Genomic DNA, 10,816 nt, shown 5'->3' on the forward strand with positions numbered 1-10,816 from the left:
CATAAGGCAAAGAAATAAATACCCAATTTCAGTTAGTCTCCTTTGGTTTTTTAATAGAATTTTTATAAAAGCGACCACAAAGAAACAATGTACACAGTTATAAGAACACAAAGAAAAGAAAGAACAAAAAAGAAAAAAAAACATACAGTGCTTATATTGACAGATCCATATACTTATTTATTTATTTGTTTATATGTCAAATTTGTCACCACCCATCTAGTTGAAATTATGCTGGGCAGTTTACAAAACATTCATGTAAAGTTCTACATAAATATGTTAATGAATGTTTCCATATTTCCTTATAAGCATCCATAATTATATTGATGTGAAACACTGGAGCATAGAAGTACTGTGTTATTGACAAAAGGGCAATTATTTGTTTTGGGGTTGCCCAGAGAATCACACTGAGATCTATGCTTTGATTTTTGTGGCTAGCTGCTCTTTTGTGTTCAGATCAGGCCTCACCAACATAATATAGCACTTGGGGAAGAAGATGCAGCCCAACAGCCCAGCACTGGAGGCCAAGATGGAGAAGACCTGCACGGCCACCATGTATTTGCCCTTGGTGCTCAGGTAGGTGGGCACGAAGGAGACCCAAACGCTGCAGAAGACCAGCATGCTGAAGGTGATCAGCTTGGCTTCGTTGAAGGAGCCCGGCAGCCTCCGGGCTAGGAAAGCCACTGTGAAGCAGACAAGAGCCAGGAAGCCCATATAGCCGAGGGCAGAGTAAAACATGACCACAGGCCCTTCATTGCACTGCAGGACAATCTCTTCGGGGTGTGAGTGCTTGTCTGTGTCAGGGAAGGGAGGAAAGATCCCTAGCCAGATGCAGCAGATCAGAGCTTGGACAGCAGAGCAAGCAAGAACAAGGGCATTGGCCAAAGTCTTCCCGAGCCACCTCCTCGCCCTGTTCCCTGGCTTTGTGGCCAAGAAGGCCAGCACCACAGTGATGGTTTTGGCCAAGAGGGAGGAGACAGCCACTGAGAAAACAATGCTGAAGGCTGCTTGTCGTAGAAAACAGGTGGCCTTCCTTGGCTGGCCAATGAAGAGGAAGGTGGTGAGAAATGACAGGAGGAGTGAAGTGAGGAGAATGTAGGAGAGATCCCGGTTGTTGGCTTTGACTATTGGAGTTTTGTGGTATTTCATGAAAATTCCTGACACAAAGGCTGTGATTGCTGACAGAAATAGAGCAAAGAAAGCCAGGATGATTCCCAAATATTCTTGATAGGACAAGAAGGTTATATCCTTTGGAAGACAATGATCTTGGTGTTCATTTGGATGCTGATCTTCCAAACATCTGGTGCAATGGACTGCATCTGCAAAGAAGGATAACATCTCCCGCATTCATCCCTAGCAATCTTTTAGTTATACTAACAGGAAGTCAAACAATAAGATCAGGAGGCCCTCTGCTACACACCCTGGAGAAGCCTTTGTTTGACCATAGGAAGTGCTGCGCTAGATAAAATAATGAGGCTGCTAAAAAAAGATGTATATATCGTTCAAACAATGTTCGAATCACATATAAGGTGGGAGTGAAAAAGAGAAGAATGTGTTCATCTAAATTTGAATTAGCCCAGTAACTGTTCTCTCCTGATCCATCTTTGAAAATACCCTTCTACACCATTTTATTAACAATTAATGATCATCTGAGTTATATCCAAGGTTGTTTAAAGGGTCAGAATGAATACTGGAGTGTTACCCATCCCTCGGTTCTCAGTTTGGCCTGAAGTTATCCATTCCTCAATTCCTCCAGTGAGGATCCAGACCCCATCAGAACCACTTAGCTGGGAGGGGCATGAAGGGATATGCCATTCTCTGCCAAGGCAGAGAGAGAGAGATTCACTGTACCATTTGGGAAGGTCTAAATATTGGACACAAAATAGAAAAGGTTCTGGTTCCACCGAGTTTTCAAACAGATGTAGGGAAGCTCCCCCCGGATAACTTATGGGGATCCCTAAGAGACTTTCACTGCTGTGGCCCAAACTTCCACCCTATTTTGCTTGAGCATTTTTCACCTATGGGGCTATCTGGGGTGAAAATGTCTCAAAACCTGATTTAATCTTTCACATCATCTCTATGTTTGTGGGTGATATGCTCACAAACACAGGGCTTTTGTGAAAGACTAAATCAGACTCTGAAAAACACGTTAAGCTTAGGGTCACCTAAAGCATCAGGATCTGTAGCTTCCCTATATTCTCTTTGCCTAGAGGGAGCTGATGTAAACATGCATAGGATTTGGCTCTTCTGATTTTGCTTTCTGGAAGGAAACCAAGGGGAACTGTTGCTGTGTTGAATGAAGCCTAGATTAATGAAATCCAATGCCCAAAGAAACTTCTTGACCATATTCTCACAGAACGAGGGAAGTAACTATGTAACTAAGTTTTATAGTTGCCCTATCCCAAGAATAGATGACCAACACTTGCATTTAAAAGAGGGGCACTCTATATTTACATGGGGAAATATACTTATCTACTCTAGACTAGGGTGTGGGCTGTTGGGAGAGATGTCCTGAGGAAACTCTAAAGTGAAAATAACCTTTACTCCATTTCAATGGCTTTCAGCTGTAGTGGAGCACTGCAACCATTGAGATGTACAGACAAAATTCTTGCAGGCCAGGGAAGGTGCTCTTAAACGTATCTGGACAATGCCATTTTTAGAGCACTATTTTGGAAGACCATGGCAGCATTGAAAGCCCCCTTTTTTCCAAGCTAGCCGAGGAGATGGAGAAGCTGCTCTTGCATGAGTCTGTGGGACTGTCTGTGTGTCAGCAGTCATCAGCCCGGAGGAGTTCATGACTACTTGAATGAGATGGAGGCACAAGCTACATTCATACTCCTATGCACTCCAGTGGTCCTCTGAAGCTTCTCTTTGGAGCCAGTTGCAGAGCCCCAATATCAGTCTGAAACAAGAGTTGTGTAGCACTAAAGGGGCAACAGTTGCCCATAGATTGCTAATACGCTGTGATGTCACATAAAGCCCCAAACCATCTTCCCACATCATTTCTTGAAATAAATTGAAATAAATTGTGAATGCATAAAATACCTTTGTTTGGCATCTTCTGCAACAGCCTGTTTTCTTTCTGAAAGCACTCACCTTCCTGAGTGGAGATGGACCCCTTCGCACAAGAAATGCAGTCATAGCAGCAAACTGGCCGTCCTCTCTGAACCACCTTGAGGAATCCAGGATGGCATCTTTCCACACATCTGGATAGAGGTAGGGTCTAAGCAGAAAATCAAGAAAAAATGTGCTCATTTGCCAAAACTAGGAAGAGTACTGTAGCTGGTTGGTGGTAAAGATGTAATGCCACCAAATAAATATACTTCCAGAAATATATTTATTTTCTTAATTCATGTGTTGAAAACTGACTCATCCATGGAATACATTGCACTGTATAGCAACTCAAATGGCCATCTGGACAGCAAAACTGAGAAGAGATCAGAAGATCTAGAAAACTTCAGAGAGAGTCTTAACATTATTATATTGTAGGAAAGGGAGTGACATAGAATGACTTCTCTTCCCCACCTGGTTGAACCACTTGGGCCACACCACGGCCTCCTGGTCAATGTTGAATTGGGGTTCCGAGGAAGCCTGCCTTGCTATACTCCCAAATTTCACACTGATAACAGAATTATTAGGAAACATCACCCAATTCACAATGTCCAAATCAGCTGCTAGTTCACCATTCTTGTCCAAATATATTCCATCTATGGAAATGTTGTAAAACTGAGAGTCTTGCAAGAAAGGGTGAAGCTAGAACGACAGAGATCTGCATTTAATAAAGATGGACAATCAGCATCTCTTCAGCAGTCCCACAAACCCCAAAATATGTTGCTTTATTAACCGTGTTTATAGATGATAAGAATTATATCTTTTGAATTAGAGTTTCCTATATTACAAAATCAGTGGTCTCAGGTCTTAGAAATGGGATCCATGTCCTTCTCCCAGCAAGTTTCGATAATCCTGTATCTCTCTTCGGGGAGTAGATGCTAATCCCCCACCTGACATATGTTGGAGAGGTCTGGGGCAGAAGGAACTTGTTCTTTCAGCCACCCCACACTTCTGAACACATTTTCTCCCAGATTGAAGTGTGACTAATCTTCTGATGATCTGGAATACTCTAAACTGTCTTGAGAGGAAAGATGCCATCCTGGATTCCTCAAGGTAGTTCAGAGAGGACGGCCAGTTTGCTGCTATGACTGCGTTTCTTGTGCGAAGGGGACCATCTCCACTCATTTATTTATCAATAAATAAAGCCCCTCCCCATTAGAGATGACATTTTCTGAGTTTCTCAAGATTCTGGAATTGCCTTTGCATTGTACACCTTCAGTGGGAATCCATGCAATAGAAAAGGGGATACCTGCCACGGCTGCAGAATTTGAAATTCTGGTCTCCCTCCACCATCTTTCCTTCTCCTCTTGGATCGGGAAGAATAAGCTGCGTCTAAGGCCCGTGCCAGGGCCCAGACAGTGTGGTAGATGTGGGAGCTGTCTAGGGACACGGTTCTTTCAACCTCTTCTTGGGGAAGGGACCCCACCGCCTCTTTCTCGGTGCATCTTGTCCAGCCTTTCACAGAGGAGAAAGCCTTGAAGTATGAGCAATGAAATTCTTTGTGTAAAAAATTATACAGAGAAGTAAAAAAGGGAAGCAAATCATCATATTTTATTATTTTCCTTTTCTGGATAAGGAAAGAAAAAATACCATCTATGTGTTTATGTGATTTCAAGCCAAATGTCAAATCAATTGTCAGGTCCCACAAAGCTGTTGTGACATAGATCTTCCCTGTGGGTGCTGTAGATTCCACAACAGATGATTTTATGTACAATATCAAGTTTTCAATTAGCATCTCTATTAATGTCATTCCATCTATGAAGAAACCAGCTTCTGAAAAATAAACAAACACATTGACTTCTTTCCACTTCTCTGGTGAGGCAAATTTCATGTCCACATATCCTGTATTCATCCCTGAGATCATTTCTGAGAAAACAACACAAATCCCATTCCTGAAAAGCACTGGCACCAATGTTCCTATGAAACGCTCCCCGTTGTCAGTGTCTGGAGCAAAGAGACCTACTGATGTCCATTGGAAATGCAGGAGCAATTTCAGGATCCCCAAGTACTGGATGCCTTCTTTGGGGACCATGATGTAGAAAAAGGGGAACTGTGTTTTATCACCCAGAACGTGGGAAACAAAAGAATAACTGACCTGGCAAAGAGAAGAAGAACTTGGTGATTGGTTCAGTTTCAGGACAATATTTACTACTGTTCTGCTTCCAGATCCCTATTGGCCTGAATGTCCTTTCAGAGCTTCTCATTTCTTCTTTTTAGCATAGGTTGCCCTATTCACTTGAATTACCAATGTTTTCAAGCCACTTGACTCCTAAAATATCCTGCCAATTACCTAGGCCTTTTAGCAACATGATTGTTGGAGATCCTAGGATGTTTCCTTATACCAAACTTTGCTGGATCCTGTGATGGAATGTATAGTATCTACAAGGAGGAGAGTGATGTGGAAGATCAAAGCTATCAAGACGGAAGGCCAGCATTCCAGCAGGGGAAAGGAGGCAAAAGACAATACAGTCTGCAGGGGGAGCATGAGAAGAGTAGGAGATTCAGGATAGCCACTCTTTGGAATCTCACAGGATATATCCACTAGTTGCTGTAGTATAGATTTAGTTTGGCAAGATTCTGTCTGTAAGATATAAGCAAATAAAGGAATTGTACTCGACTGGACTGTTTCATCATTGTTCTTGGGCTGGGCCTGACAGATCCTCCATTACTGAGATATGATCACCAGAGATCAAAAGATACCTTATGATGTATGTCATATCGCCCTCTCATCTCCCTCTGTGTCCAGCATTTCTTTGGAATTGACAGGATCTTTATTTGCATTTCCATCATATCATCAGTGATTTCCTTCAGATTATTGTATTTAATGTATTAAACAGTACCTTTATTTTGGACTATAAAGAAACACTGGATTGATAAACATTAATGCTCATTAGTGAGAGTCCAGATTTCAGACCAATATTCCCACAAGATCAGAGTAGTAATCCCAACATTACAAATTCTAAGGAGAAAAATGGACTTCTGGGGGAGATATGGCAAATTGAAGATGGCTCTGCAAAAGCTAACAACTGCGACAAAGAGCAAGGAATGGCTGAGGAAACAGCTCCTTGGAACCTTTCTGGATAAGAAGAGGATGAGAGATCACCCATATGTGCTCTGGCTGGCTGCTCCTCATGAGGAGACCACAAGACAATGATTTTCCACGAGTCTGAGCACTGGGAGACGATGGGATCAGCCAACTTGCTCGCAATCACAACCTCACTTTCTAATGACTTTCAGAAATTGTCTATTATGCATCTTAAAGCTATTAGAGACCTTAGAAATAACAGGTTTGAAAAGTCTTCATCGGGTGAGTTTACCTTCAACTCTGAATGAAAGAAAAATTAATTATACGCTTAAGAACTTAAAGAATTTGAACTAAACAGCAAAAAGTTAAATAAGATTTTGATCTAAGAAAGTTATAAATAGATTAAGGTCCAGATAAATTTGGAATGTTGACTTTTACTATAAGACTTTGGGATTAATTATAAAAAAATAAACAGCCACTTGTGGGAAACACACTTATTTTGGCTATCCTGGCTATTGTAAGGCATAACAAAGGTAAGTGATGATTTTATAAACTAGACACAAGAGGGGATGGAAGATTTGAACATAAGGAAAAAATTTCAAAACTGTTCTTGATGTCAGTTAATACTGGGACTTACAAAATGACACAAAATGTACATTGGAAATATTAAAGGAGATCTTTGAAATATGGAGCCAGAAATGAGTAACTATAGTATCAACACTGTCAGTAATGATTTCTGCTTCTATGGATAGACTTTATTTAAAAATGTTAATGAAGGAATGACAGATGTGGAACAAATTTTATCTGACAAGACAGAGAAAGTACCGAAAGTGCAACTACAAATGGTAGGCCAAGAAAATGATTTGGAAAAAGATGCTTTGCTGGATATACAAAAGAAACTGGCTGAAGTTTCAAAAATTAAAAGGGAAATACAAATGATAAACCAAGAGAATGACCTGGAAAATCTTTTCTTATTGGAGCTACAAAAGAAGGCTTGTTAAAGCCTTGAAGAAATCTGTGCAATGGGATATAGAAAAATTGAAGATAAATTAAATTCTATGACAATCTTTGATTGAATTAAAGATGAAGAGTGTTAGAAGTAAAAGGAAGGAATATAAAGTTGGTTTATTTGATCAAGGTTAAAATAAAACATTTGTTGCAAAGTTCTGGCAACCCTTTATGATAAAGGTTAGGGTTAGGGTTTTTGCTGATACCAGAATTGAAAAGTTGATCTTTTATGGATTTGCTTATGGATAAGAGATGGGATATGGGATGAAGAGATATTTGTTTAACCTTACAGGGGATGAAGACTTATTATATTTGTTTATACTTGTTGTGATAAAGGTTGGAGGTCACTTCTTTATATATTTCTTTTGTTTTATAACTATATTCTTTCCTTTCTTTTTCTTCTTTCCTACATTTTTTCTTCTTTTTTCCATTCTATTCTCTTTTTTAAAGTTTAGTTTGTGTTAGCTCTTACTATTGCAATTAAAATTTGTAATAAAATTATATTAAAGAACAAATTCTAATGAGAAAAATCATTATTATTGGTGTAGCGAAGATCCTTTGGCTGGACAATACATGGTATATCCTCCTATGTCTTCCTCCTTGAGATTTCAGTCATGCCATATCAATCAGTTGATACCTCTTTATAGCTAGATCCTGAAGGTCAAACTTCATCCCATATCCCATCTCTTATCCATAAGCAAATCCATAAAAGATCAACTTTTCAATTCTGGTGTCAGCAAAAACCCTAACCCTAACCTTTAGCATAAAGGGTTGCCAGAACTTTGCAAAAAAGCTTGTTCTTGATGTCATTTAATACTGGAACTTTTAAAATGGCACAAAACATTGTACATCAGAAATATTAAAGGAGATCTTTGAAGAATGGAGCCAGAAATTAGTAACTACAATATCAACACTGTCAGTAACGATGTTGACTTCTTCGGATCACTATGTCTAAAAGATGTTAATGAAGGAATGACAGATGTGGAACAAATCAGAGAAAGTACCAAAAGTGGAACTACAAATGATAGGCCAAGACAAGGATTTGGAAAAGAATGCTTTGCAGGATATACAAAGGAAACTGGCTGAAGTTTCAAAAATTAAAAGGGATTAAATGCAAATGATAAACCAAGAGAATGACCTGGAAAATGTTTTCTTATTGGAGCTAAAAAAAGAGGCTTCTTAAAACCTTCAAGAAATCTCTCTGATGGACTGAAGAAGTGAAGAGAAATCAAATCCTATAACAATCTTTGACTGAATTAAAGACTGACTGTTAGAAATAAAAGGAAGAGATATAAAGTTGGTTAATTTGATCAAGATTCAAATAAGTTTTTTTTTCCAAAGTTCTGGCAACCGTTTTAGTTTTTCCTATTCCAATTAAAATTCTTAATAAAATTATCTTAGAAAAATTCTAATGAGGAAAAATGATAATTACTGGTGCAGCAAAGATCCTTTGGCTGGACAGCTCATCCTCTCATACATGGTATCTCCGCCTATGTCTTCCTTCTTGAAATTTCAGTCATGCTGTATCAATCAGTTGATACCTCTTTATAGCTAGATCCTGAGGGTCAAACTTCATATTGATGGAAATAATTCTTTCAATTGATGATTAATAACATGTGTCAGCTTCACAAGGACATTTTATTTAAAGATGTAAAAATTAGAAAGCTCTAATCTAGCAAGTCTCCTGTGCTCATTCATGGAAGCAATTTTTCCTTTCCCTCCCCAGTCTTCAGTGTGATCAAGAAACAGAGCCAAAAAGAAAAGCAGACTTGATTTTTCAAGTGAGAGGAACCTTCTTCGGCCAGCCTCCCATTTCTCTGTACCTGTCAGCCCCTCCCTTGCTCTGCAGATTAGCATAACACGGGAGTCACAGGACATCCTTTGGACTAGAATGCTAGATTTCTGTTATTCAATCATGAAGTCTTGATCTGTTCAATAGAGTAAGTCTCCTTCCTCCCATTGTGGATGGAGAAGTGCCAGCTAATTTGATTGTTCCCCTTGTAAGTCTTTGAAGTAGAATTAAAGAAGAGACTCTCTCACCTGGGGGATTTTGTAGTTACCCAACATGGTGGAAATCTGGATGGATATGTCAGATTCAGCCCCTTCAAGGATAGCTAAGAGGTTATTCTGTCTTCCTCCACAATTGTAGTTTGGGACATTTGCCTGCCCAGGAGAGAGCAAATCTACCAGAACTTCAGATGTTATGTGTGCATCAAAATAATTGTCATGAATGTTGTAGCCCAGGGTGAGGTTGGGTAAAAGCCGGGGATCCTGGTTGATCTCATGGACAGCAAACAAGAAGGACAGGATTTTCCAATACTTTGTGGTGGAAATCCTGCAATTAGAGACACATGTATATACATACACATATAATAAATCACTTGATACTATTTTGCATCGAAGGAAAGGCATTCATTCAGCTTTTGCTTCCTTTATTGTCTTTGTTCCTTTAGAAATCAGAAACCTTTAATTTCTGCAAGATGCTAAAACTGATATACATGTAGAGCCACCTAATAGTTGGTGTGCTGGGACAGCTGATTTGAAGTCTGTGCTAACCACTGTATTATATTCTGGAATATCTAAATTATTTTACCTCCCCTTTATACTCCCCTTAACCTAGAGGTTCTGTGCCTTTTTTTATATCACTGTCTTCAGGATGTTTTTGGTTTTATTACAAGCCAATTCTTAAGAGTTTTATTATATTTTCAGGCAAGGAAAGCATTGTAAAGCTCATTTGCAAGCATGCCCACCTATTCCTGGTTTATATTCCTTGGTATTTATGTTTTATCTTCCTTCTGTACTTCTAAGATACTAGACATACACATCTGTATATGTTCCTAGTATGGTTTAGCATCTCTCAGAAGAACAGGGCATCTCACAGAGTGCAGAATTTCACCATTGCTTTATCTGCTGGGGCAGGATGACTTGCGCTGGTACACCTGAGATGAGGCAAAGATCTCAAGGTTAAAGGGTTTTTTTCTTCTTCTGTATGCCGAAATCAATCTCAGTGTCATGCAGACACTGAAAATCTTCATACCTGATGAAAATCCCTGAATGGAGGCACACCTGACTTACAGGTGTCAACATCAAGAAACGGCAAGAACATTAAGAAGTGGAACAGGAAGAGGTTGTTGGGCATTGCTGGGGTAGTTTCTGTATGGGGTGGTCTGGCGATGCTGCGAGTATCAAGGAGGAGGAATCTGCAGTTGGAGACATGGCAGGAGCCATCAGGAGCTGAGGGAGCAACCCCTGGGCCATCTTGCATTATGGAGGTTTAGAAGCTGCAGGAAGAAGATATGGTGGACATTGGGGCAGCAGGGTATCTTAGTATCAATTGAGCCTGAATCTCTGTCACCATTGGCCCGTATAACTGAGATTGATCAAAAGGGATAGTTTTTCCTTATTTGGGGACACCTAAAACTTTTGGAAACAGCAGTAGCCAGATGGGGAGACGTTCTCTTACCAGGAAACTCGGTCAGTCGGAGGCTTATTGAAAGTGAAGGGTCGAAATGTAACGATTGTTCCAGAAGCAATTCCGGTAATGAGGTAGTCCCCAGGCTTAAAATAATTCAATGGGTATCTCGCATCCCTTTCTAAAGTTAAGGGACATTTCGCCTTCAGCTTCCCGCAGCCTCTCAGAGGCAACAGGAGCATCAGGAGAAAAAGCAGAACCAT

At 39.9% G+C, this 10,816-nt stretch overlaps 1 protein-coding gene across 1 annotated transcript; it reads right to left on the reverse strand.

Moving 5' to 3' along the window:
- Window positions 1-411: 411 nt before the first annotated feature.
- Window positions 412-10,816, reverse strand: LOC148214083 (vomeronasal type-2 receptor 26-like). Its single transcript, XM_088128637.1, has 7 exons — window positions 10,605-10,816; window positions 9,182-9,476; window positions 4,699-5,203; window positions 4,358-4,563; window positions 3,523-3,750; window positions 3,094-3,220; window positions 412-1,316 (listed from the first exon to the last, which is right to left on the reverse strand). Exons 1-7 carry the CDS (start codon window positions 10,814-10,816, stop codon window positions 412-414), a joined length of 2,478 nt encoding a protein of 825 aa, XP_087984763.1.

The sequence above is a fragment of the Python bivittatus genome, unplaced genomic scaffold (genome assembly GCF_059951505.1).
Source record: "Python bivittatus isolate LINGU-HERP-01145 unplaced genomic scaffold, Pbiv_v1 ctg000800_np1212, whole genome shotgun sequence".
Lineage (NCBI taxonomy): Eukaryota > Metazoa > Chordata > Lepidosauria > Squamata > Pythonidae > Python > Python bivittatus.

What these genes read in the sequence shown, in the direction of transcription:
- LOC148214083 (XM_088128637.1), bottom strand. Translation starts at nt 10,816, where the DNA reads ATGGTTCTGCTTTTTCTCCTGATGCTCCTGTTGCCTCTGAGAGGCTGC. An exon ending in GTAACTACAAAATCCCCCAG is followed by an intron (nt 5,204 to 9,181) that starts GTGAGAGAGTCT and finishes TCTCTTTGCCAG; the next exon opens with GTCAGTTATTCTTTTGTTTC. An exon ending in GGCCCAAGTGGTTCAACCAG is followed by an intron (nt 3,221 to 3,522) that starts GTGGGGAAGAGA and finishes TTTTCTGCTTAG; the next exon opens with ACCCTACCTCTATCCAGATG.